The 27,079-nt window shown below is 45.8% G+C and overlaps 2 protein-coding genes across 3 annotated transcripts; both read left to right on the plus strand.

Annotated features, from left to right (window-relative positions):
* Positions 1 to 798: 798 nt before the first annotated feature.
* Positions 799 to 11,951, plus strand: ANHX (anomalous homeobox). Its single transcript, XM_041420449.1, has 9 exons — positions 799 to 815; positions 1,371 to 1,644; positions 2,263 to 2,387; positions 2,602 to 2,725; positions 3,558 to 3,744; positions 4,225 to 4,357; positions 4,603 to 4,904; positions 9,115 to 9,202; positions 11,082 to 11,951. Exons 2-9 carry the CDS (start codon positions 1,390 to 1,392, stop codon positions 11,110 to 11,112), a joined length of 1,245 nt encoding a protein of 414 aa, XP_041276383.1. The 5' UTR covers positions 799 to 815; positions 1,371 to 1,389; the 3' UTR covers positions 11,113 to 11,951.
* Positions 11,952 to 19,155: 7,204 nt separating this feature from the next.
* YWHAH (tyrosine 3-monooxygenase/tryptophan 5-monooxygenase activation protein eta) lies at positions 19,156 to 26,692 on the plus strand. 2 transcript variants are annotated; one of them, XM_041420336.1, is made up of 3 exons: positions 19,210 to 19,444; positions 19,694 to 19,822; positions 25,269 to 26,692. In XM_041420336.1, exons 2-3 carry the CDS (start codon positions 19,736 to 19,738, stop codon positions 25,923 to 25,925), a joined length of 744 nt encoding a protein of 247 aa, XP_041276270.1. In that variant the 5' UTR covers positions 19,210 to 19,444; positions 19,694 to 19,735; the 3' UTR covers positions 25,926 to 26,692. The 2 variants fall into 2 exon arrangements, with proteins under 2 accessions (XP_041276271.1, XP_041276270.1); XM_041420337.1 differs by lacking the exon at positions 19,694 to 19,822 and having other exon boundaries at positions 19,156 to 19,573.
* Positions 26,693 to 27,079: the final 387 nt, after the last annotated feature.

Consider the following 27,079-nt stretch of genomic DNA (forward strand, 5'->3'; position numbering starts at 1 on the left):
TGCAGGATTTTCTGTCTTCCTGTCTGGATCTCGAACAGAGTCACACAGCAAGAGCAGAAGTCAGTTACTGTCTTTCAAGGCCAGCACCAAAGCTGGTGCTGGTATTTAAGGAGAAATCAAGAGCCACTGAGCACACGAGCGTTGTTGGCAGGTTGTTGTCGCTGCCGAGGGTTCCGGGCAGGTTTTTAGGATGTGTCTGCATCCGCAGGAGGAAGCTGCCCGCGCTCAAGCGTGTAGCCTTTGTCTCTGCGGGGCGTTGGCACGAGCTGGATGTTGAAGTGCAGGTTCAGGGTGGGTCACAGCCGGCACCCAGCCGTGCCTGCCTGGGGGCTCTTGGCTCCTGCCGGCTCCTCGTTGTTACATGTCCTCGGGAAACTGGAGTGAGGGGCGGACCGACACCTTGTTCTGATGTGATTCGAGGCAAATCGTAGCTGCTTCAGTTTTTTATCCCCTAAACTGAGTCAGGATGATTCATCTGTTTTTAGACAGCACCCACCTTTAGAAGGTGGGTTTGATCTGTGTGCCTCTTCATTCAGTCGCTCTAAGTGTGTCACAATTATCAGTGCTTGTCTGATCCCCATTAACGACTCAAAAATACTCTTTACTATGGAAGGAACTTGCTGTCATCCATTCTATACCGTTCTCCATCTCCTCTGCACTCCGGCAGTCCTGTGCACGCAGCGGGCTGGGGGTGGAGTGCAGGGGCAGCCTCGGAGCCCCGCCTGGGCGGCGTCTGGGAAGCCGACGGCGGCTCCGCACCTGACCCCGCAGTGCCCTCGGCGCCGGGAAGCGCTCGGACGCCGCTCGAGGCTGCGGTGAGGACGGGGAGCGGGAGCGGGGCGGCTGCGGGGGGAAGCAGAAGGGGCTGCCGCGTGCAGCTCCTGCTCTTCGCAGCTATTTCCCAGCTTCTCCCCGTTTTGCCCGGCGGGGCTGGAGCTGGCCCCAGGGTGCGGGGAATCGCGCCGGCGCCCTTTTCCCAGGAAAAAGGGCGAGAAACAGCCCCGACGAGGGCTTTACATTTTACGGTAACTGCCGTCCTGTCACGTGCAATTTTGAAGAATTTTCACCGAATTAATTTCACCTGGACTTAATGTTTTGTAATTTTTAACTTGTAAGCAGTTAGTCTCTGAGTTTTGGGAAAAGTTTAATGTGTCTTTCTGAGCTCAGTTTTCCCAACTGCAACCCTGGTGTCTCTTTAGCTTTTCAGGGCTGCTTTAGGCCTAGGTTTATTTTAAGCATTTTGAGGTCCTTAGGCTGCTTTTAACAGCACAGTGAATTTATTTCCTTAAAAAAAAAAAAAAGCATACCATAGAAGCTAAAAATAGGAGATAAAGAGTTTTTATCTAACCACAACTTTGTGCATTGCATAGAAAAAGCTTCCAACAGGACATGATGATGAAGCAGTTCATGGCCATGTTAAAGAAGAATGAAAATAAGCATCCCCCACCCACCAAACTGCTGAATCTAGCAGGACAGCTTTGCCGGGAGCTCCAGAGCTCTTCTCCCAGTCTGGAGAAGCTGGTTGGAGCCATGATGGAGTGCAAGAACAAGAGAGATTTTCTTACTAACATCCATGTTGTTCGAGCTTGTGTGTCCGTTCATATCCATAAAGGGCAGCATGATGCAGCTTGCAGACTCCTGGAGGTAGGGATGTGTTCTTCAGTTCTTCATGGAAACAAAACGCCATGGTAGAAAAACAGTAGTTAGGAGTCCTTAGTGCTGAAGTACCTGAACTGCCACACATGGAGCACTTCCAGCTTGTGTAAGGCAATGGAAGGTGATAAGTGTGCATTGCTGACCTGCCAAAGGCTTTGCTACGGGCACTTAGAGTTAATCAGCCAAGGGGAGAAAGGTAACTGGGTGATTACGGAGTTGGCTGTAGCAGGATTTTTGTTCTACTGTGGTGGTTCTTGGAGTTTTTCACAATCTTAGGGCTCAGGACGTTAAAGTGTTAGGAAGCCCAAGATTAGGGGGCTTGGCAGGGTGGGAATATTTGAGGAAGGCTGGATGGTACCACTCAAGGTGAGGGATTTTTGGCCTCTAGATCCGGCAATGCAGACGTTTGCAACAGGGAAAAAGAAGGAATTCGGCATCTCCCTGTGTACATGAGGGAAGGTACAGTGAGCCATGTGCTTAGATAATGCTACCAGCTCTGTCAAACCAGTAGGAATCCCTGAGTACATTTCTGTTGAGGGTTTTCTCCTTTATACACAGTCTGAGTGACTCTCTGGAAAGGTTTGCTTATGCACAGTTTTGTTTTAGTATTGCGAGGCAGAAGAGAAGGAAGAACTGGTGCAACTTTGGCATGAGATTCACTACCGGAGGGTTATGGAGAAACAGCAGACAGATGTTCTGACAGCACTGCAGAAATTCCGTTGCAGGAAGAGGTACTGCATAGTGGGGAAACCAAGATTTTTTTTCTCTGAAGTTTCTAGATGTAGGGGCTACAGATGCAGAGGCTGGTTTTACACCTCAAGATGCTGCTTCTTAGAGCTTGGTTTTTCTTGGTATTTTGACCACTTCTGGCAATGTGAGAAAATTCCCATGAATGCGAATTATTCCTTTTGGGTCCTTTTTAATTCCATTTTCTCCTGTGTACAGGAATCCTCCACCTATTTCCCTTTGTCCTGAAGGTTTGAAGAATCGAAACTATTCAGAAGAAGTACGCCAGCACCTGTACAGGTTTGCTGCAGAGGTGACAGCAAATCCAGACAAGAAACAGCGGGTAGGGATATGCTAGGGATACTTCCAATCAAGTCTCTTTGTCACAGAAAATCAGGACACTGCAATCTAGGGTCTATAACTGGTTTAATTTCTAAATCCTTGTTTTCAAAAGGCTCACTGGGGCTGGGATTCCTCATATTTGATCTTTCCCTAAAGGTTTCTTTTAAAAATCTTCAGGTTCATGCTAAGTAATTTCACTTGCTGTGGACAAAAAGTTGAGGGGCAATAAATTCCTCACTGGGTTTTTAACAGTTTTAATTTTGTAGTGATTGAGCAGAGGCAGCCAAACAGCCATCACTCAGCAGAGCTCTATTACCATGATAGATAGTTCTGACTTGACTGAGTAACAGCCTATATAAAATTGCACTTTGTTCATCAGAACATATTTTGTGCTGACTTTTCAAATGCTGGTAATTTGATGTGATAACACAATAGGCTCTGTTGGTGTATGCATGGATCAACCTTCTTTGGACAGGGACAGGTTTGTAATGGAAGAGATGTGTAAATTAAATCAAAAAGCACTGTTGATCACTACCTTGCCAGGTGAGGGCTTCAGACTTCAATGTCTGCCTCTGTGAAGCTGTCATTCTGTGGGAAGAGCATGGTTTGTTGAGGGCATTATCTGGTGAGCAGTACAGAATAGCAGTGGCTTCCTTAGCAAACAAATTGTCTGGGAGTGCAGGGTGGAATTTGTATTTTCTCTCAGCTCTGAGTTTATAAAATGGCTGGCTTTGGAAGGTCTCCTGCTGCACTGCTTTTGGAACTGAAGGGAAATGCTTGATCATTTGGATGTGATTTTTTCCATTGATTTCTCCCTGCACCTGGTTTTGCAGGAGGGATTGGCTCAGGCCTTGAACCTGCAGCCAACTCAGGTCTATAATTGGTTTGCAAATTATCGACGACGTCAAAAGTCCCGCCTCCGTAATGGGGAAGAGCTGAACAATTCACGTCCTGAGAGGGCTTTGGCTTCCCAGAGAAATGAGCCACAGGATAAAGGATCCAACACTCCACAAACTGCAGGTTTGTCTCTTCCTAATGGGTTCAGGATGTGGTCCAGAGAGGTGAAAATCAATTTAAAATTCCCTCAGGAAGGGAAGGATATTGCTTTTTCAGAACAGCATTATGTGCTGATGGATCAAGTGGATGCTGGAGGACTCTGCTTCAGTGGAGTGCCTCATTGTTGGCTCCAGGCTGTCACTCCAGAGAAGCAGACACTGCTAATGCCTGTGCAACAACAAGTGAAAAGAGATGCCTGGCTTTAAGGAGGCACCAAATGAAAGCAAATACATGGGAAGCAGCAGGTTTTAGCTCTCAGATTTTGGAACCAGGGCAGTGTACTCCAGGAAAACCCAATATTTCCATGTCCTTCCACAGACACTTAACAAAACTTCAGTCACAAGGAGCACAGGGGTCTTGCTGCATTTGGCAGATTGGACTTGTTTCGTTGCCTTTTGGAGTAATCATTAGCATTGTTTCACCTGCCTGGCCTGCACCTTTCAGGTGGATCTCATGTGGACATCAGCCCTGAGCAAACAGAGATAACCCACACGCCCTGTGAGCCAGGATGGGAACAGTCAGCTGCACCTCTGTATAAGCCTCCTGAAGGAACATATTTAAAGATGCTGCAATCCAGGTGATGTATGGCATCTTTACAGTGACAGTTCAGAAATGAAGCAACATTTAAATGTATTCATGGAACTGACTTCTGTGTTGGTTCCTTGGGGATATCACTTGGGAGCCTTGCCACCGCTGGTGGAAATGTTCCATGTCAGAGCAGTTCATCTCCCAGCTGTGGAGGGCAGGATTCAGAAGTTTAGCTGGGGGTCCCCTTTTGGCAAAGCAATATGTTTGGCTGATTCATTTTCTCCATCATTGCAGTTGTGTGCAGAGCCCTGAGCTGTATGAAGCTGGAACAAGCAGGGCTTTCTTCACCACTCACAGCTCTGAACAACCTGTACCTTTTGGCACTGAGGCTGTGATGGAACCAGGAACCTGCTTTGGCTCTCCTGTGCTGCTGCCTGGAGAAGCAGTGAGCAGGGCTGCTGCCAGCCCCTGGCAGGGGAGCTTTGTCCTGCACTCTTACAACTCCTTTCCCTCTGTGAATTATTGGCTGCCCGTGTGGTGGGCCCCTTACAGCACTGGTGGAGTCTCTGCCTCTGTGTGGACCCCAGGTGTAGAAGGTTAGTAAAACTGCACCCAGATTGTTGACCTTAAGAGTTTCCAAGCTTCTCTTCCCATTGCTGTAAACACTGTTGCTCACTTAAGTAACATGATGAAGGAGAGCAGGGCTTATTTGGAGCTTTGGAGTTCCTCTTCCATGATAGATCAGTGAGAAAATCTGTTGATTTAAGGTGTTGAAACAGACACTCTTACCTACTCTTTTCCCTAAACTGCAACCACTTCCATAAGACAGTGGTGGATTCCTTTTAGTGTTTCCATTGAGAGACTTCCTCCAGGTGTTGTCTGCTCACCTTGCCCTTTTGCAAGCTTCTGGGTTTTAATGCCTGTCATCATTAAAATATTGCCTGAGAAAAGTCTGGGAACTTAACAGTGACATGGTGCTTGTCTTCAAGCACATGTTTTCAGTTTCCTCTCCCTCTTGCTATTTTTTCTCTCTTCCTCTTTGTCTTCTTCCTGTCCAGTCTTGTTCCGCGTTCCCACCATCTCTTTTCTTCTCCCTGTTCTTCAGAATAAGCTTGATAGGATGCCTAAGTGATGCCCACTTGCTTTTGCTGCAGGTTTGTGGAGCAGGAAGGGCTGTAACTGCCATTCACCCAGGCTCTGGTGAATGTGGAGCAAGGAGAGAAGGAATAGCTGGGTCAGAGGTTGGGGCCATGTTATCTGTATCTCTACTTGTGTTTAATTTGAGCATTTACTTCAGCAGGTGTCAGAGTCCCCTTGAGCACAATCCCTCAAGGTGCCTGTGTTGAAGCCAGTTCAGAAAGAATCATTCAGCAGTCAGATTTACAGGATGAAAGCTTAATCCTTAGAGGAGGACAGCTAGGGACCCTGGGATCTATTCTTCACAGGTAAAAGGGAAAGCACAGGGCTGCCTAAAGGCAGGAATAAAAATTATGCAGAGTTGAGCCATGTCTTGATATCCTGTTGAAGAGAGTTGCAGAAATAGTGACACACTATTCATTCCCAGGGACTGCTTCTCCTTGTGTCCATCCTTCTTTGCCAGTATTTATACCTGCACATGGGTAATCTTGTCTAAGTATACAAGTGTGTGTGTGGCACAAAGGAGATTTGGAACCAGACTAATCACAGAAGATATGACCCCCTGCTTTTTAGGCAGGTTCAGTTTCTGAACTATTTGCTTGCTTTTGGCAGAAAAGCATAACCTGTACTGATCCAGTGAGGGCTGGTTCTGTTGGTTCTGTGGGCTGGGTTGGTAGGGCCTGTACTTAGTCCTAAAATAGTTTTTGTAGCTTCACAACCTCATGACAAGCTTATTCCATCGTGCAAGCTTTCCAAATTGGAAGACAGAAAAACAGCCACTGTTCTCTTTCTGTTTTCCACCTATAACAAAGGTTTCAGATTTTCTCTGGGAATTGAGATAAATTCAGAGAATGCAAAACAACAAAAAAATCGTGCCATTTTCCATATGTTATACAACTTCCATAATGTCACATAAAAATAAACACTGCCAGACATTATAGGCTTCCTTTAATTTACTGATCTGCAAGACAGAGCAGGAGCAGCAGCCCCATTTTATAACCCTTCTGTTTGACACTGACCAGTGTTTGTGCCAGCATGATGCTGTCAGTTTGTCAAAAAGGGAGGTAGAAGAAGCTTTATTCCCACTTTAAAAATGAGGGAGCAGAGGCACAGAAGGCTTTGTGGCTTGTTAAACAACAAGCACATGGAGTGATTCACTAGAGATAAAGATTGGTGAGGCTTTGGTCCCAGCTCCCTGCAGAAAACATTTCTGCCTTTTGCCCCTGTTTCTCACTTGGCCTGGTGCCTTGTTCACATTCATGTCAGACTCCTTGCTCTGAATTGCTGGGGAGAACCCAGGTCAGGCACTGTAAACCTCAGGCTGTGTTTTAGGATTCACAGTTTTAAACAGTGGCTAAAGATCATGAAAGATCAGCAAGGCTTGCTGGTAATATTTTGGCTGGATTTAAAATTGCATGTTCTGACTCTGGAGTGAGCTCATGTTTATTTTTAAAATATGTTCTGCCAGTAGAAGAAATCTATGGTGAATGTCTCCTTGTTGGGTATGTCAGTGTGCCAGGCATCCACACACCCTTATCATATTCCTGTGAGGGGCAGGACTTGCTGCTTTGTTGGCACCTTTTGGTGAGGACATAGTTATTTGAACCCTATTTGTAAACAATGTTTAGTGGCCTGGTCCAGGTCCTCCCAAAGCCTTGACCTCCTCAAAATTCCAGGAATGCTATGGAACATCAATCTTTTTCAGAAGTGAGTGACGCTTAGGCTGCAAATTCAGGAATTTCATTTTGCAGTTTCTCTCTAGGGAGCCAGGAGAGCTTGTGTGGGTAGTCTTGGGTAAGATCACTGCTCAATCAGTGGGGATCACCTGTGTTATAAGGCAGAGCCTTCTAACAGAGTCAGGGATTGGAGAAGAGTATTGTTACCAGAGTCCTCTTGAGCAAACATGGTGCAATGAGCATCACTCCTCTGGGGACTCCTGGGGCAAGAGATCAAACTGGCTGGTCAAGGCAAATGAGTGTTGCTGTCCTGGAAGGACAGGGCATTGATGTTATCCTGGTTTTAGAGATAAGAGTAACACAAAGGGAAGGAAATTATTTAGTCAAGATCACCTATCTGGAGTGGACTCACTGTTATGCTCTCCTTGCTTCCTGAGCACTGGGATAGAGCTACAGATCAGCCAAAGGACCCTTAACCTGCTTGTCTCATTTTTAAAGATGCTCACCTGGAAAGGATGTGGCCTCAAAGCTTATCAGAACAATTCCTGTTGATTTCTTTCATGGGCTTTTTACAGCCACTCCTACACACCTGGGCTGTGTCCAAACCTCTTCTGATCTCCAGGGTTGTGAGGTGGGAGTGTGAGAGGGAACCAGGCTGGGAGCTGACTGTCTCCATCTGCTTCTGCTGCCTGAGAGGAGGGTTTGATCCAGCAAGGGGACTGGAAGCCCCTGTGGGACACCAAACAGATGCTCCCTTTTACAGATAGTGGTGGTGTATCCTCTTCACTCTGCAAGTGTCAGGTGGAATGTAGCCTAGCTAATGGTTTGTGCAGAGTGGAAATCTTGTGCCTTCCATTTCAGAAAGAAAAGCATACTGAGCTCTGTGGAGCAAGGCATTCTGCATTTATGAGCCAGCATATTGATTTAGAAAATGTCAGTGCCGAGATGTTCATGGTAGCTTACAGCTTCTGCCTGCATTTCTGGGATTCCAGCTCAGAGTGCTGGGAATCCTCCTGCTGTTGGGCTCTCCCCTTTGGACAGCCCAGCATCCTGACACTGGCAGGCAGCAAGTCCCAAACCCACCAACAGAGGCTACTTTTTGGTATGTTGCATAACCGAATTGCAGAACTTGTTGCTAAGGGCACTGTGCATGTCGGTGTAAGTGGGCTGTAAAAAAGCATGAGACAAATGCTTGTGAGAGGGTGGGAGAGGGAGTTGAGCCCATTTGTCATTAGGAAATGTGACTCTGAATGCAGCCTCCAGCAGAGGAGTCCCAGGGCTGATCGCTGGAACCTGGGGAGGATTCCAAGGAAGGGCAACTTGACACTTACCCTGTTGGTTCTACTTCTTTCCTGTACTCTACTATTGGGCACCACTTGTCCGTGCCCACATGGGCACTCACACCTTGGGCCTGGTGGTGGTATGGGCATTGTTGTTGCATTAGAGAGACTTTTGAGTTGGCAATGATGGGAGAGAACATCCCATTCTTGAGTACCCAGTGCCTGCTACTTGATCCAGTACCCACAGACTGATCTGTTTTGGGAGGCTGGCAGAGCCTCCAGGGGGGTGTGGATGGGGAAGCTGTGTCCCCAGACTCCACTGGTGGCCTTGGAAAGCTGTAGCAGAAGCATAGCCAATGTTGTGTCTTTCTCTAAAGCCACATATTTTGACTCTTAAGGTCTCTGCTTTTAAAACATATTCCAGGAGCTTTGGTAGACACCTCCTTGTTTATGGAGAGTGTTTCTGGGGCAGAAGGAATGTTGCAAATTGAAATGTGATTCCCTGTATACTGCTCCTGGTCAGGGTAGTCTTCCCACTGCAGAACCTGTATTTTCAGGCCATAACAATTTTGAGAAATGGGGCAGGCGTGTAGACAACAGAACTCTATCAAATGAATAGTCTTTACAACAACCCCTCTTGTCCTGCTGCAAAACATTACAGTAAGTGGCAAATACATAAATACAAATGCACTTGTATATAATATTTTTTCCAGTTCCTCTCAGAGTGTGTTTGGCAAGCCTCAGTGCCCACCTGTTTCTGCACCCTGTGTGGAAGAAAGCCAAGCCCTGGGACAAAGCCAGGTAAGAACACATCTAAAGTTCAGAGAAAGGAGCTCTGTACACACAATCCCCTGCAGCTCTCTCAGAGGAGATGTGAAATCTCATATCATATTTAGTATGAAACATGTTTGATCTAAGCACAGCTTCTGAAGTCCAGTTCAGAGAAAGGTGGGCATTCCCTGGCTAACACCCAGCAGATAATAGAAGGAAAGGTGGTTTTGTTTTTTCCTACTTGAATTGCTGGTCAGACCCTAATTTTACTAACTGTGTCATTGAAATGGTGGCCAAAAGATCCTGTGTATATCCAAAGTGTCATTTAAATTTTCAGCAATGGAGGGCTCACCTATAGAACAATCACACAAAGATGTCTGCTTGAGGTCCTTCCCGCTAAGGTCTATTGCACAATTTGACTCTGTTCTCTCAGATCTCTTAAAATGTTTAATGTAATTTTCATTTGCAAGTCTGTGTAATTGTTGAGGAAAAGGGATTTTGCACTGCTTGAGATGGCTGATGGCAGTATACAGAGCAGTGTGATTATTGGCCAGGATAAAGAAGGTAGTTCCATGCTGTGGGTGCAGTCTGCCTGCCTTCTGATGGGGACTTCAAGGCAGCAGAGAATACAAGTTAGAAATCTTGTGCTTTCAAGGGGATGGGAGCACATCTCTAAATTGTTACCTAAAAATAGGACCCAAGAGAACCCTATCTAAGCTGTACATTGATGTATTTTTTGGCTTTACATGTGTTGGTCCAACAGTCAGTCAGCATCCATTGCTGTTTCTCCTCCAGTGTGAGCTGCTGGGGAAAACCTTTTCAAAAGAGATAACAAAAAGCAGGACCCATATCTGCTGACCTCATTATGAGATGTGGCTGAGCTCTGAGGGCAGTAACTGAACCTCTTTTGAGCCCCTGAAAGCATCAATATAAAGATCTGTATCTTGGAAAGTGGTCTTTTTACCAGCCATAATGTAAGGCAGACGAGAAGGAAAGCTTTGGGCATTAATAATGAATGAGCCTTTTCTAAGATTCCCAGAGCAGGCTGTCTCTAGCTAGTTTTCATCTTGCTGTTCTGCATCCTTGCACTGATTTTTGCAGTGGTGAAGAAACATGACACTCAGTACACTATGGGCTGGGAGCAAGGCACTGAGTGATGCTTGTAGATGTCAAATGGGACATCTTCAAATCTTTGTAATAATTACCCAGTTCAAGAATTCAGAAAAGCAATTTTTGCATGTTTTAGTGTGTGCTCTATGAAAAGGAAGAGCTTGAATGGATAAATGATTTTACAGCATTCTACAGACTTCCTGGGCACTTTGCTTCTTGCTGAATCAGCTTACTCTGGGCTTCTGGCAAGAATATTCAGATATTTGGTTCCTATGCCTGAACCACAGAGGTGCAGGTGAAAACTGTCTTTTGTCCACACAACTCAACTTTTTTTTTGGCTTGGTCATGCATCCTATTAGAACCAAAATGAGACTATAATGAAAACAAGCAAACAAACAAAAAGTTAATTCATTTTGGAGATATTTCTTTCTCTCTCTGAGCAGAGCTCCCTTGTTCAGGACATCACTTCCTAATTATTTAATTACTGTCTTACTCTCTGTCAGTTACTGGCTTTTATAGGAGCCAAAGCCTAGGGCAGAGTGAAGGGAATTGCTCTGCTCTGAATTCCTGGGAGTTGGATTGGGCATGGATTGTGCTCATCACTTCTACACCCACTGATGGATTACTCTGCCTGAACTTGGAGGGCAAGCAGGCCTTTGCTGCTTCATGCACACAGCCCTGACCAGTCCCTCCCATCACACACCTTGTGCTGCTGTCTGCCCAAAGGAGCTCTTCCACCATAACCAACTGTGTTAAAATCATACCTGGTAAGGCTTTGGTTCCTTCCCGTGTCTTTCAGGTCCTGGAGGATCCAGCTGTTGGCTCACTAGCCAACGACATGTTCCAGGCAGCATGCCTGCTCTGTGAATTTTCTGACAGTGGACGGATGTGACCTGCCTGCAGATACACTCCATGTGCCTGCAGCTCCCCAGGAAACACCCCATTGCTTCCTTTTTTTCCCTTTTTTATTTTCTTTTTTTAAATAGGAGTCTGACAGGGAGAGGAATAGAGTGAGGGAGAAGGAAGGATGGAGGTGTGTTCAATGGTTACAAAGTTTGGTTTAGCTACAGTTTTATTAAGAGTTTTGCAAAGGATAGAAGAAAGCAAAGGTGCGCTGTGGACTGTAGGTTTTTCCTGGAGCTGTCTGAAGCTGCACTGTAAATGTTAAAATTATCAAGGCACTTGTTCTGTGGCAGTAACATAGATTTAATCATAGCACTGACCAGATCCGAGTCCTTGGTTGCATCATGAAGGTAAATGAAACTCCTGTACTCACAGGAGTAAAATTTGGTTACATTGCCTTGCAGTGGATATTGGATAACCTTTTCTCAAGCTTGGAAAATAAGGTCTCAGTAAGTGCTGGTAAAATACTGCTATTTCTTACCCCTGCCTTCCTGTTGTACTGCAGGGTGTAACTTCTGGAGTGTTCCATACTCCGTAGTGCCACAGGTGACACAAACTGGAGCACAGCAGAATTCTCAGTGCTAGGGCATGTCAATGTATTGGTGTTTAATACAAGTAGCAAGGCAGACCCTTCATGCAGGTTTAAAGCTAATCCTGCAAGTTATAGGGTGGGGTTTTGGGTGTTTTCCTGAATGTTACTGTTTTTAAAAAAAATCTGTATTGCAAAATGCATCCCCATTGCCAAACCTCCAGGACATACAGGAGGAAGATGCTTCCCTTACCTTTTGTTACAAAGTTTTCAAGTAAAGATTTTCACTTACTGTTTCTCCAGAGTTCATTCTTTCAAGGTGAGGATGTGAAGTGATAACTTTCACATGGCAATTATGTATTAAAAGGCAGGACCAGCTGCCCTGGGAACACTTGTGGGTGCTGAGAGCCTGAAGCCTCCATTATTTTGGTGGATCTCACTAGGAATAATCCCTTTCTTGTTTGTATTTGGAACAGCGGTGTTTGGAAAGGTCACACACGTTATCGTTTATTGCCGTCAACAGCGGGACCGTCAGTGAACGGGCCGTTTCGACAGGCAGCAAAGATGCCGGGCTCGTAGGGCCGTACGAACACCCGTGAGGGACGAGCCCGCCCTGCCCTCACAGCCCCGGCCACCGCCCGCCCACTCTCCTCCGCTCGGGGCCGTTCCCGCCGCCGCCGCCGCCTCCCCATTGGCCCTCGGACCGCCCGCCGCCGCCTTCCCATTGGTCCGCGGCCGTTGGCAACAGCGACAGATATATCCTGCCGCGCTCTGATTGGCTGTCGCCTCCCGCCGAGCCATAGCAACAGCGGGGCGCGCGCGGGGCGGGGGGACTGAGGCTGAGGGAGCGGCGGGAGCCCTGAGGGGCGGGCGGTGCGCTGGGGCCGCCGCCACCGCCGCGCCTGGGGAAAGCCCGTTCTTTGGGCGCTGTCACATCCCTTCCGCGGCCCGCGGTGGGACGGAGACGCGACACTGTCCCGAGCCAGCCAGCGACGCGGCTCCATACAGAGGCAGCAGCCCCCATAGCAAAATTCCCACTGGATCTTGCTGGGCTGCTGTGTGAGATCCCAGATAAGGTACATCAGTTTTCATCCCTGCTGATGACGTGTCACTACAATGACTCTGACTTAGGCAGCCAGTGGTACATGACACATGTGGGTGAGAGCCGGGGAGGTTACACTTCCCTGCTGTTGAAGATGTATTGGAGTAAAGAGGAATGATGCCTCTCTTACAATAAGATGTATTTTCAGTTCCTTTGAAATACTTAGTTCTATTTCCTGTCAGGGGAGATAAGATTAGATTAACATTGCCTGTATAGAAATTTTAGATAGCTGTCATTCTATATCAGTTATTTTTGAAGAAAGCAACCCATGCTAGGGAATGCAGGTATTTTGGCTTGGCATATAAGTGACCTTTGTTCTACCACATGAACAACACCAATGTCCTAAGACCTTGTAAGTTTTAAAAATAGTTCAAGAACACAGTTGTTTTGAGTTTTTAGTTAAAAAGAAGAGGCTCAATTCAGCAAAATTCCTCAGGAGTGCCAAACAACAAGTCTCTTTTCCAAACTTAAATCTGAAAAAGGATTTTCAGCTAAAGCAGAATTAAGGCCTTTTCTCTTACACTTAATGAATTTCATTTCTGAATTTGGTACAGTTGCTCTCTGGAGGACAACTGAATTTTCTAGGTCATTTCCCAGGTGAAATAACTTATTACTTTTCTGTAAATTTATGTTAGACAATTCAAAGTTTAATATGTAAAATCACGCAAATTAAAAGTATTTCCCTTTAAGAGACATAAAGTCAAGTGGTTGAAGTACAGTGTATTTTGGCCCACTATTGCCCCGTGTCACCTGGATATTGAACCTGCACAAAGCACTTTTGAGGAGCTAATTGCATTTGGACAGGAATTTGCAAGTGGTGCCCTACAGATGGTCTCACAGGGCTTGGCCGTGCTGGGTTACAGGGGGCTGAGCAGGATTCAGGGGTGCTCTGCTGCTTCCCCATCCATGAGCCAGAGCAGATGGGATGCCTGGCCATGCAGTAGGGGAAGAGAACAAGGGAATCTGTGCTGAATGCCAGTAGTGCTTTTGACCTTCCCTGACTCTGCTGCTGGCTGGTGTTAGTCTTTCAGGGAGAGCCTAGTGGAGTTCTTTCCATTGTATTGGGGTAGCAATATGTTCAATTTGTCTTACCTCGTTCTGGTTTCCTGGATGTGATTTGTGTTCCCATCATGTTCTGCTTTCCCTATCCTACCATCTGGAGCAAGCTCTGGATGTGTTTGTGTTGTTCTTCCTTGGAGCTGTACTTGGAAGCACGCTGAGCACGTGGCTGACCTGCCCTGAGCTGAATGTGCTGTACCTGCTGTTGTCATTCCTCCTCCTCCACATGGCTTGTCCTAGCAAAGGAAGGAGCTTGCCCTAGATAGAAAAAAACCCAAAGTTATTTTTATCCTAAAATGCATATAAGAGCCCAAAGTACAGTGCCTGTATGTGTTGATTGGTCACAGAAGAGGAATGGAAATCTAGGAGCACTTTTCAGAAGTTCTGTTACTTGATCCTCCCTGAGGTGAGAGGGACACTTTCCCCATAGGCAGCATCCATGTTTTCCAGCACTGCTGCTAGAGGTGGCTTTTCTCTTGGCAGCTCAGCAGACAGCCCTGAGCCTGGCAAGGTGGAGCCTGAGGGTGGTTCTGCCCTGGAAGTGTGCTGTGGAAATGGCTGTGTGGAGATCCTGCACGGCAGCTGCCACGAAAACTTCCCTGAACAAATCCTTCTTGCTACAGGGGATAGAGGATGTGAGCAGCAGCTTTTCCTGCTCGCAGTCCCTTTGGCAGTTCTGCTTACTGTCACTGGTGCATCCAACACCCCCTCAGGACAAATGCTGGGAGACACAGCTTCAAGGAAGTGTTTTCAGACCATTCTGGATGCCTGGCTCGCCTTTCTTGGGGCCCCATTTTTAGAGGAAGAGTCAGTGACTCAAGTAGGGCACCCAGAATAAGAGGCCACTTTTGAAAATGTCGGCAAAGACATTTTGTTTTATCTCTGCACTTCATTAGTCTTATCCCCAAAGTCTTTCATGTTATGTTCTACAGTGAAAGGTCATTGTTTCAGATCAATCATTTTCAGTGGGATTTAATCCAGTTCTAAGTCAAGCTAATCCACTTTGGTAAAGGTTGAAGGGCAGTAAAAATTCATTTGTTAAGACAGATCTGGTCTTATTTTTTAAATGTGGCTGTTGATGCTGAGTCCTTAATTGTTTATGCTCAGCACGAGGTGTCTTTCAGAGAGGTTCCAGAAATCGTAGGATTGAGTTATTTTGTGTTCATATTGGTTTTTTACTTCTAGTATTTTCTGGTTGTAACAGAAAACAGGTTCTTTCTTTTTCCTCTTACCTGTAGAGCCTCTCTTCAAAATGGTGCTCTGGTGGCAGTTGCTAATAAGTAGGCTTTTTCATGTTTTCCTGTTGAAGCTTGTGAATCCTGGTTACTTTCCCCTCATTATATAAAGAGTACAACTGCATTCTTCTACCTGGGAGGACTAGCAAACACTGTAGTCTGAAGTAGCTCATGAGGAGTTAAAGCTGTTTTCAATTAGCTACTGTGTTCTTGCCACTTAAAGGAACCCCCACAGCTGAGCGTGCTTGACAACCCCCTGTGCATATCCCTGAATCATTCTGGCAAGGAAAAACTGCCATCATCTTTTATTCAGACACTGTGCTGTTTCCTCACTGGACTCTGAAATGAGCAGGTGCTGGAAGATAGCACATTTTGCCAGAGAGTTCTGAGGGTTTATCAGCTTGTGTCTGCACAGGATTCTGAACATGCAAAAGGCTACTGCGTGTGAATACTGAATGGTATTAAATCACTGCAGTGATCCCAAATAGGCTTTGGGGTACAGACCTACCCTTTCCCATGAGGGAGCAAGAGCTTCACAGGATTTGTACAAATCAGTACTCTTCTGTTTTAAAGTGCAGGTTGATAGATACACAGTGTACTTCACCACAATGCATGGCATGAACCCTGTTGCTGCTGCTGAGCAGCACTCAGGCAGTGTCATGTTTCTTCATTCTAGGATTTACCCTTGAGTTATGAGGGAGGGAGGTTCTGTGAGTGATTCAAGATTAATATGAAATTGAAATATGACAAAGAGTAGAATATTTTCACACACTGTGACAGCCTAGAGGCTTGTTAAACTGTGGTGTATGGTTTGGCTAGAAGTGTGTCACTGAAATTACAGTCCCTTGTGGTTTGGGAGAGAATCATCACACTACAGCTACACCCACTGCTATCTCGTGCTCTGATCTTGTCATTGGTTACACCATCTATCCTCCTGGTGCACATTTATCTCACTTTGCTGAGGGAATGTGCTGCTAGAATTCTAACTAAAAACTACAGATAGTCCTAAGCCTCTGGAAGAATCTGTCCCTACAGCACTATGTGAGCATCATGCCCCATGTAAGGCCAGTCACAAGTATTTCCAAGATCAGATGTTAACAGATTCCATCTCTTTCTCTTCCACAGTTGTCTCTACTTCATTTGCTGTGATGTGGAAGCTGGTTAACCTCCCCCACCAGTGGGTGGTTTCTCTTCTCTCTCTCTGTTTTTCAGTATCTTGTCCCCAAGACTTTCATCATTTAGCAGTTCCCTAAATAAAACATTTCCTTGCTGCAGAAAGGAGAGGGAAGTTCATTTTCTCCAGGGATCAGGAGGATGTTAGTGGCAGGGACTTTGTAGCAGCACTGCTGTAGTTCCATGAGTCTCAGAAAGTGGCACAAAGTGTGTGTGCTCCCTCAGTGCTTCCAGGACAGCCAAAGGGGAGGTTTTCCACCTTGGGGAAGGCCTGGGAATGGCACATGATGGTTTCCTTGTGGTGTTGCCTCTTCAGCAGTGTCCCTGCAGCTGAACATCAGCCCTGGGGAGGCACCCTCTGAGCAGCTGTGGTGTCCCCAGTGCCCCTGTGTGAGTGAGCACTGAACTGGAATGGCATTTCAGCAGGAAGCTATTTATGGAACATGGGTGCTGGCCAATAATCAGATATGCCTGTGGAGCAGAGCCACTGCCTTAGGTCACAGTGCAATTTTCAGTGCCATAAATTTCTCCATCTACAAATTCTTGCTGGGTGTGGTCACTTTGTGAACAATTCTCAGTCCTGCCTCATGAGAGCAGTATTCCTGAGCTTTGATGGGAATCACGGAGTGATGCCTGGCATCTGAGCTCAGCAGGGGAACCACAGTCAGGCACTGCTTGCACCCCATTCAGCACTCTAATAAAAGGCCTGCTGATTTTTCATTTTCCTTTCCATTTTTGTTTTAAGACATTGTGACTTATAAATATTGTAGAAGATTATAAAACTCACTGTGTGAGCTCTAATTTCTGTTTCTTTGTACCTCTGTGGAAATGTGGAGCCTCTTCTGAGGGTGAAGATGGAGAGCACTAGGCACTGTATGCACAGGAGAACAGAGGTACTCTCCCCCACTCTTGGTGTGAAATGCAATCTCTTCCCTTTCTTTAGCTTACAATCACACTGTGGAAATGCTGCACACAACGTTGCCTTATTTTAGCACTTTTTCTTGAAACTGTTGAATTTAGATGTGTATCTGTTTTAGAGCAGTGAGGTTATACATGACCTCATGGATTCAAGGTTAGGAATTTTTGAGATGCCTTAGACTGAGAAATAGCTGTTTTACAGAAGCCTCAATTAAGGAAACCAAAGCATTTAATGAGAATGTTTTGTGCATGTGTAGATATATCCACATATATTTGGCAGATTAATGCAGATTGGTTCAGTGGGTGAATAACTCGTTTTAAAAATACTTTGTAATCCATTTCCCTGGGGAGTCTGAAGCTGCTGTACAAGACTAGAAAGCTGCTGGTAAACCCTACATATTTTCAGAGCTGTTGGAATGCTTTGCAAACTGACTAATCTCTACTGAGAAATTATTGCAACTGCAAAGGTTCCCAGCTGAAGTGAACTGGGCAAAGAGGATTGGCACGTCTGTCACTACTCTTGCCTAAGGGTCAGATGCATTAAAATTTGTATTTGTACACGGAATCGTATATTTTCAAAATCACATCTTTGCTGTCTATACCTAAACATTTATTCTAAGGTAAAATCAATTCAAGTTTTAAAATAATTATGATAATAAATTGAACTGATGCTTGGGATCCATTCTGTTCAGGGTTTGGATGTCACTGCCTTCTCTTAGAAACAGTGAAAACAAAATTCCAGTGGGGAAAAGCCCCATTTGGCTCGCTGGGATTCACGCACAGTGGTGTATGTGCTTCACACTGCTGCAAGGGCTGTTTCCAGAATGTTCTGGCAATCCATTTATAACTTGCTAAGTTTTATCTTTCATGCCTTATTACACATCACTATAGTTTATTCTTATTTATCATATTTATTTATGTCTTTTAACAAGCGATATTAATCTAATCCCTTTTAAAACCACAGCATTTATTTTAAATGGCATTAGGGTTTAATGCACAAAAGGCAGCAGCATTAGAGTTAAGGCTAAAAACTTTTGTCTGACACCAGGGACGGGATTGACTCATTTGAATGATGTGAGAGTACGAGGGTAGTGGAGAGCATGGGGAGGAGTGAGAGCAGCCTTGTCCCTGCTTCCCGGGCGTGCCAATGGACTCTTTCCTTCTCTTTGGCGGTGAGGACAGATGTGAGCTTAAATTGCCACAGGTGCTCTGGTGCTGAGCTGTCTGCAGGTGAGCAAACCTTTGCTCAGCTGTACAGCAGCTCCCCACACCTTCGGCAGTGCAGGCACGTTTACATGCTGGCCAGGGCTGACTGGGAGAAGTTAATCTCATTTACTGTAAGAGATGAGTAACGTGGCTCCCAGCGATTCTGTGGACAGCAGCAGCAGTTTGTCTGTGTAAAGTTCTTACCTTGAGATAATTTTTATATAAGAATGGTAGGCTGTCAATTTATGAAAGAGGAGCTTGACTAATACACATTAAAATATGTAGTAAAATTGAATTTAGCTGCATCTCTTAGGTAAGGTAGTAGAATCGGTCCGTGGTGCCACCCCCACAGCTCGGGCTGTTTCCAGGCAGCCGGGATGCCAGATACACTCATTCCCCCAGGAGGCACAGCCGTGCCGCTGCTGCAGCCTGCGGCCGCACAAAGCAGCCCTGGGGCTGGGCAGGGTCGCCCACGTGAACGCGGAGCGTGCTCACCCCGGCCGTGGTCAGAGAGCGGCGGCCCGCCCGTGCCTCTGGCGCGGCCGGGCAGGGCGGGCGCGGCGGTGGCGGTGCCGGTGCCGGTGGCCCAGCCCGTGTCGTGCCCCGTCCCGCAGTGCCCGCGCCCCCCGCCCACCTCCACCTTTGCAGCAGGAAAATGCAGCACTCCCAGCGCGCACGCGCGGCCCGCGGCCGGCGCCCCGCGATGGCTATTTATAGCAAGTGACGTCACCTAGAAATAGAGCGCGGGGGAGCGGCGCCCCCTCCCCTCCCCTGCAGCACCGCGGCTCCGCCCCCTCGTTGCCTTCCCGGCGCGCAGGCGCGGGCGGCGGCAGCAGCGCGAGGCTCCGAGCCGCACACGCCGCGGTCGGTCCGGGAGCGCGGCCGGCGGGCGAGGGAGCGGCGGCCAGCACAGCCCAGCCCGGCACAGCCCAGCCCGGCACGGCACAGCCCAGCGGGCGGCTCCGCTTACGGTTCCTGCTCCCGCCACCCGTGCGCGGCCAGCCGCACATCCCCGCCCGCCTTCCGCTCTCTCTCAGGGGCGCGCAGAGCCCAGCCCGGCAGCCACCACGGAAGCGGCCATGGGGGACCGAGAGCAGCTGCTGCAGAGAGCCCGCCTGGCCGAGCAGGCGGAGAGATACGATGACATGGCCTCGGCCATGAAGTCGGTGAGTGGGGCCGGTAGCCAGCTCGGCACAGCCCAGCGGGCGGCTCCGCTTACGGTTCCTGCTCCCGCCACCCGTGCGCGGCCAGCCGCACATCCCCGCCCGCCTTCCGCTCTCTCTCAGGGGCGCGCAGAGCCCAGCCCGGCAGCCACCACGGAAGCGGCCATGGGGGACCGAGAGCAGCTGCTGCAGAGAGCCCGCCTGGCCGAGCAGGCGGAGAGATACGATGACATGGCCTCGGCCATGAAGTCGGTGAGTGGGGCCGGTAGCGTGGCGGCCGTGGGGCGTACTCGGGGAGGAGTGTGTAGGGGAGTAGTGGCGGGGGAGGGAGGGAGAGGAAGTGCGGGCTGGTCCGAGGCGGGGTTGGGTCCGGGGAGGATGCGAGCCGCCGGCTCCCACCCGTCGCGGTGAAGAAAGGAGGGCGGGAGCGGGAGCCAGACCATCCCGCCGGGACACCTCGCCGCCGTGCGGGGCGGTGCCCAGTACTACCTGCCTTGGGCAGAGATGAGACAAAGAGTAGCCGGTCCAAACCGGACCTAGCACCCCCTTTCAAAATGTGTTTCCTTTCCCCCCTCGGTCCCTCCGTTCCCCCGTAAGGGCTGTCTCGCAGCCCTCCCGCTCCCCGGCTGTCCCACCCCGGGGGTGTGGCTGTCCCCATGCCCTCCTCTCCGTCTCCCCACCGCGCCAATCGGGCTCGCAGTGCGGCCATTTGAATGCCGCCCGCCTCTCCTCGCGGCGGGAACGCTGTGCATTCCTTCCCTGCTGCAGACGGGGCCCATCCTCGCCCACCTCCCTCCCACCCCGGCCGGGTGGTGGGTTTCACCTTGGGCTGCGTCTCCCCTTCTGGGCGTCCGCCAGCGTTTGGGGGCGCTGGTCCTGTGGCATGGGCGCTGCGGCGGGGGCTGTCTGGGGACACAGCAAGAGGAGCCCCTTCCTCTTCTAGACGTTTCTATTGCCTCGCTGGAAAAGACGCGAATAGAAGCCTCACTCACTAGCATCAAAGATAGTAGCTGCTCCAGGTGTGAAAGCTACCCCCTGTTCCAGGAGCGTTTCCCGAGCTTTAACGTTGCCTTTTTGCCTCTTCTTTGTAGGGTAACAGTTTCTCAGTGCATTCCGTACCCTGTTGAATACTGAAATGTGTTTAAACAATGTTACATTTGCAACTTTGCTCCTTTCAGAACCAAGCATTGAAAATTATTTGTACTGATCTGACTGTACTGATCCATAATAAAATTGTAGAATGATCAAACCTATTTTGTCTAGTCCCTTTTTTGAAAACAAAGCATTCACACGGTCCGAATGTTATGGGTAATGTTAATGCCACTGGATGCTTAGCAGTGTCTTTCCATATCAGATTACAGTTGGTTTGTTCTTGCTGATCTGTCCTTTGTGAACACCAAAGGCCCCAAGAGGAAATGTTTCTCTTGAGAGTGCTGCTGTTTGAAGGCAGGATTTTAGTTTGAAAAAGAGCAGCTTCAAATGGAGTCCACATTTTTGTTGTAAGAATTAAATGATGGCAGTAAAAAGACACTAATTTTGCTGCTTTTGTTCATTTTTGCTATTATGTTGTAATAAATGTTACAACTAGTCCCGTTCAAAAACAGTGATACTTCTGAGTATCTCAACACCAGAGCCACAAGATGTTAAAATAAGGTGCACTTAGAATTCTATCTCCAAAGTTTTTGATACAAATAATGTAATAGTAACAGCTCTTCTTTCAGTTGGTAATTTTAAAAGATGAAAGAGAGAACCCACTAAAATATACTGCTCAAGAAGACAATTTCTAGCTGTTGCTAGTAGAAAGTTTTCTATTTCTCCAAGAACTGCAGACCTACAGTGTATGTGTGGACTCTGGGCACGGGTGGAACCATGAGAACACAGTTGCTTTGCCTTAGGAAGTGTGTAAATAAAGTATTTACAACTAGTGTGTATGTCCAGTTGTCTTCAAACTGTTCTAATTGCTGTGCAAATTTTCATTCATCTGGAGCTGAGGTATTCTCATCTGTAAGGTGCCACCTGCTCACAAATTAGTTCTGTGATCATGAGCTTCTGTAATTGGGAGCTCGAGAACATTTGTAAGTAAGTGGAGTCTTGAAACTTAGAGATACTTTTAAAATACCAAAAGCAATCTGAATTTAAAAGCAACAGTTCCCTTATTTAGAGCTGGTCACAATCTTGCATGTCTGTGATGTAGCATCTGTTGGTTGCTTGGCTTTCCCAGGTGTTCACTCCAACACAGCAATTTCCAGAATGCTCTTCAGTGTTGAGGTTGATTTTGTAGGTGTGAGCATAATCTGTGGAATGCTCTGAGGGCTGGCTCTCCTCACAGCTCCTGCTTCTGTTTCAGTGATTGCAAATAACTGAGAGATAATTCAGAGAGCTTTTAATCCATATAGGTTAATACTGAAGTCATCTTGCAATCCAGAGAATTTAGACTTCCTCCAAAAGGAAGGAATCAGTATTCTAACTCAGAAATCTATTCTCCAGGATGTCTTGATTTGAAAAGTTTATTTTAATTTTTTTTTAATCCCTGAATGTAACGCATCTAATACTTTTTAAAGGTGCTATATGAAAGTAGTGTACTTTCAGTGGAAACTGAAATCTGAATAATTAATTTCAGTTTTAGGTATTACTACACTTTACAATACAGAATGTAGCCAACAGCATGGTAGTTACTTCAGAAAAAAAGTAACAAATACTTGGTTTAGTGAAAGTGTATTTGCCTGATTTTTGACTCTGACACTGGAGAAAAAAATGACAAGGCTGCAGCTTCATCTGTCAGCATAAAGCTGGAGAAACATTCATTTTTTATTCCAATCAATTCCTCCTATAAAGAAAAAAGCTAGACCAAGTAGCAGCTGTGGCTTAAATAAGGAATTTACTGCTCAATACAAATTTTTGTTGTTGTAAACTTTTTTTCTCATGAAGGAATTCTAGTATTTTCAATTGTACTGTGTGAATAGGAGAGGAAAATGAAATAGTTGCTGTTAAAATAATTTGGTTTAGTTTACTAAACCCATGAATTTGTAACTATTAAAGTAATTTTAATAGCAAATACAATCATATGTAAATGGCATTCTTCCATGGGGCATGGTATTCCCATTGCATTAAATGCTGCTCCAGGATTCCAGCTGCTTCAAATAAAGCTTACACGGTAGGTACAGAATTGTTTCTCAGCACACTGGAGAAAGATGCTTTGGGTGTAAGTGTGAAAGGTTCTCAGTTCATGCAACAAATGCTTCAGCATCCCGAGGTTTCAGGAGTACTCTTTGGTTTAGATAATTGCAGAAACCATGAAAAATTGTAGCTGTGTAAGCCCTTGAGTTTTTGGAGAGTATTAATCCTAACAGGTAGTGCTTAGGACCTCTACTGATTTATGTTGCTTTTCCAATATAGCTACATAGTGGTAAAAAATAATTTACTGTTTAAAATTGGTAACGTGGGTGATGTGAGATACGGAATTTTAAAATTAGTCATGTGAGGAATACTACAAAGTGAAATAAATATAAGTATTGGACTAAATTTTTGAAACAAAATAGCTTGAGGTTCTAGTTTGCTATGTAGGCTTTATCTGTATATATAAATGGACTTAAAAACTGTGGGATATTCTATATTTTTAGTACCTATCCCTGAGTGTCTGGTCTGGGGTTAATGAAGTGTGTTTGTGTAGGAGAGGGGAGTGAGTTGTCTCTAATGGAAGCAGTGCCCTCCCCTGCTGGGGGATGACTTCCTTGTGGCCTTCTCTGGAGTACCTGTGGCTATAGAGCTTCCAGTTCTTGGTATAGAGCTCTGAACCCACTTGATGCAAGAAATTCATCTGGTTTAAATTCATTAGGTGGTTTCTATTTGTTCCACAATGATGGACTGCATACCTTTGCATCAGGCAAGTTTTATTACTTTAACCTGGCTCTATACTGGCTCAGGTACAGCTGGTTTTGCAGCACCTGGTTCAGAACTGGCTCTAGCTGGGTGATGTGCTCTGGCTGACAAAAGCAGTATGATCACAGGCCACTGACCTGGGTCAGGTCATGGATCTGCTCTCCATTGTGGGACATTCACTTTGGGGTGTTTTCCATGGGAAGGAGCTCAGCTTGGTGTATGGCCTGTGTGGGATCACACACAGAATTAATTTCTGAGCTGATGAGTAGTGCCACACTCATTAGCTTGTGCAGTTAGGAATTCCAGGCTTATAGTCAGGATTCCTTTTATATGCTCTCAGTTTGGTCACTAAACAGTGAAAGAACTGTTAATGTCTTTACTAGAGAAGATTCAGGTAGGTTGTGGTGGAGATTGTTGAGGAAAATATTGATTGGGACCTATGATGAAGATTCTGAAGATGTCATTAGAGTTTATTCCTGTGCATTTCATCCTCTGTAGGTTGCCTTTTATTCTATTAGGACAAGCAGAGCAGTGTCTTTTGGGAGTTCATGTTCCTGAACTGTGGAAAAAATCATTTTGGAGATAAAACTAATTGACTTAATACATTTTAAGAACAAAACCTAAATTTGAAAGTAAGTTCTCTCTTACTGTAAAAGTTATAATTCACGTGAAGTAGTTTTTTGGATCTGGAAATAAGCATTTGTTAGAAGGTTCACTGCCTACACCAGCAGTCTCAGAATAGTGTAAATATTTGTGACTTGATTGTTTGTAGTATGTAAGTATATGGCTGTGAATACTGGTGCCTGTCAAGAAGTGTAAATGTGCACATTTTAAAAAAGAAATAGTTAATGATTTTAGCAGTGTCTGAGCAAGGACAAGTTTATTTTCACACCAAAGTACCTATCCTTAGAATTCTAGTGACTACTTTTAAAGCAGTAGGTCAAAGGTAGAGGAGTTTCATTTTTCATCCTAATTCCTTTGAGTTTAATTTAATGCGTATAAATTTTAGAAAGTAGAACAATTTCAAGTGACCATGGGTGTGAGAGCCTGAATTAAAACATCAAGTGAAACAGGCCTAAATAAATATACAGTATTAGAATATTATCCTTCTGTCTCAGCTTTTTGAAGCAGCAGTTCGAAGCTGATCATGGCTTCGTTCCTGATTTGCTGTCCTATTTCTGTGCAGATTCTTTCATGTCCTGTCCCTGGAATTTGTCTACAGCCAGTTAGCAGAAATCAGGGTAATTTTTGTATTACTGTATAAGCACTCACTGTGTCTGAAACAGACCATGAGACACTAATTCCATTTGTGCTGTGCAGAGCTTAAAGACTGCAGTGCTCCCATCTCTGCTGTCGAATGGATGCAAGCAGCAGGAGACAGAAGTGTGAGAATTGCACCAGCTTCCAGTGTCGCTGCAGTGCTCCAGATTCAAAAAACTGGTGTTCTAGGTACATTTAAATTCATCACTGGGTGTGTAGTCTGTGTAATTACAGCAGACTTCCTAAAAAACCTGAGCCTTCCTCTGTGATTGCTTCTCCATTACACAAGCTTGGCTCACTTTTATTCAGTGTATGTTCTTTGCAATGGCTTCTAAATATCCCTTCTATTACTTCAAAACTGTGGGATTTCTCTCTTTTAAGTCCTGATTGCAGAACAGTTTTAAACTTTCAATGTTACAAAGTTACTCCTGTGTGGAGGGAATTTTGGGTTCTAGAAGAAGTTTTGAATCTTGCACTTCATGATGAAAGTATTGACGGAGGTTTGCACACTCGTGTCTAAGGCAAACCCTTTAAATTTGCTCTTTGTCTGTATTTTCAGGTAACTGAGCTGAATGAGCCCCTCTCAAATGAGGATAGAAACCTGCTGTCTGTAGCCTACAAGAATGTGGTCGGAGCCAGACGGTCCTCCTGGCGTGTCATCAGCAGCATAGAGCAGAAGACTATGGCAGATGGGAATGAGAAGAAGCTGGAGAAGGTTAAAGCCTATAGGGAGAAGATAGAAAAGGAGCTCGAGACAGTCTGCAACGATGTTTTGGCTCTCCTAGATAAATATTTGATCAAGAACTGCAATGACTTCCAGTATGAGAGCAAGGTCTTTTACCTGAAAATGAAGGGGGATTACTACCGCTATTTGGCAGAAGTTGCTGCTGGAGAGAAGAAGAACAGTGTCGTGGAAGCCTCAGAAGCTGCCTATAAAGAGGCTTTTGAAATCAGCAAAGAGCACATGCAGCCCACTCACCCCATTAGGCTTGGGCTGGCACTCAATTTCTCAGTGTTCTACTATGAAATCCAGAATGCCCCTGAGCAGGCCTGCCTTTTAGCCAAACAAGCCTTTGATGATGCCATAGCAGAGCTGGACACACTAAATGAGGATTCCTACAAGGACTCCACTCTCATCATGCAGTTACTTCGAGATAACCTCACTCTGTGGACGAGTGATCAGCAGGATGAAGAAGCAGGAGAGGGCAATAATTAATAAGCTTTCCTCTGATCCCTCTTTCATCCACTTGGCCATCCCCATCATCACCAATATTTCCTTGCCACAGTCACACTAAATATCTAGTGCTAAGCATATCTGTATTGTACAGCTGTTCAGATCTGCTGTCCACTGTATCGAGAAGCAGTTTCAGATGAGTCTTCATGGGCATTGATGGATTGATTGGTTTATTGGCCCTATTTATCTTAGTTGCACTTGAGCAGTGCAGAAGGAGGCATTTTTAATTTGCCTGTTGATTGGAAAATATGGAAAAGAATAATGGGAAGTGATTGAGGATAACTAGAGTCCAGTTAAAGCTTTCCGTTTGAAATGAGCTGACAGTTCTGTTAAGCAGTACATTTTGTGCATGCAAAGTAAATTAGCCACCCCAAATTTTTTTCAGTCAAAGAAAACAGTTAAGCTGATGTGAAATGACAACTCTGTTCATCAGTTTACAATAAACTGTTTGAAATGTGAGGTTTCAGTAGCAATTTGGTTTTTTTGCCTCTAACTTATGTGCACAGTTTCTTTAAATGCAGTGCATCTACCTAAGAGTTTTGATACTTGTAACCTTTTGCAGTTGTTTTGAAGAATCATGAATTTATTTTTTGTAAACTCTTTGGCTGTTTAGTTGTCTGTGTATTCTGACAACTCTATGTCAATATTTGCCCATGTTAAGATGGATGACTGGGAAGCCAGACTTCTAAATTAAATGTTTTGGAATTAAGTGAATAAAATAAAATGCTGCTTCAGGGATGTTATCTCTACATGAGCTGTCCTGTCTTTTGTTCGGAGCAGAGATAGAATTATCCAACACAACACTGATGGGTTAAAACACATTTAATCAAAAGTTTAATAAGAAGCTGACACATGCTAAACAACACAAAAACACAACCCGGTGTGCTGAAAGAAGAAAAACCCAAACCCACAAAACCCAAAAGCACCTGCAGTGGGGGTCACTTCTGTTAAAGTGGATTTTCCCAAGGTGGTATATTTAGTTGTTTGCTCAGTACTGGAGCTGCTGGACAGTTGTAAAGCACAGAACTTACCAATGCAGAGACTTGTGTTTGCTTCTGTCCACTGCAACTTCTAAGCTTTTTCTCTGAAGTGCTGATCACCACGTCAGCTTTACATGTGAATATCCCAGTAGCTAT

The sequence above is a fragment of the Onychostruthus taczanowskii genome, unplaced genomic scaffold (assembly GCF_017590055.1).
Source record: "Onychostruthus taczanowskii isolate IOZ18803 unplaced genomic scaffold, ASM1759005v1 scaffold64, whole genome shotgun sequence".
Classification (NCBI taxonomy): Eukaryota; Metazoa; Chordata; class Aves; order Passeriformes; family Passeridae; genus Onychostruthus; species Onychostruthus taczanowskii.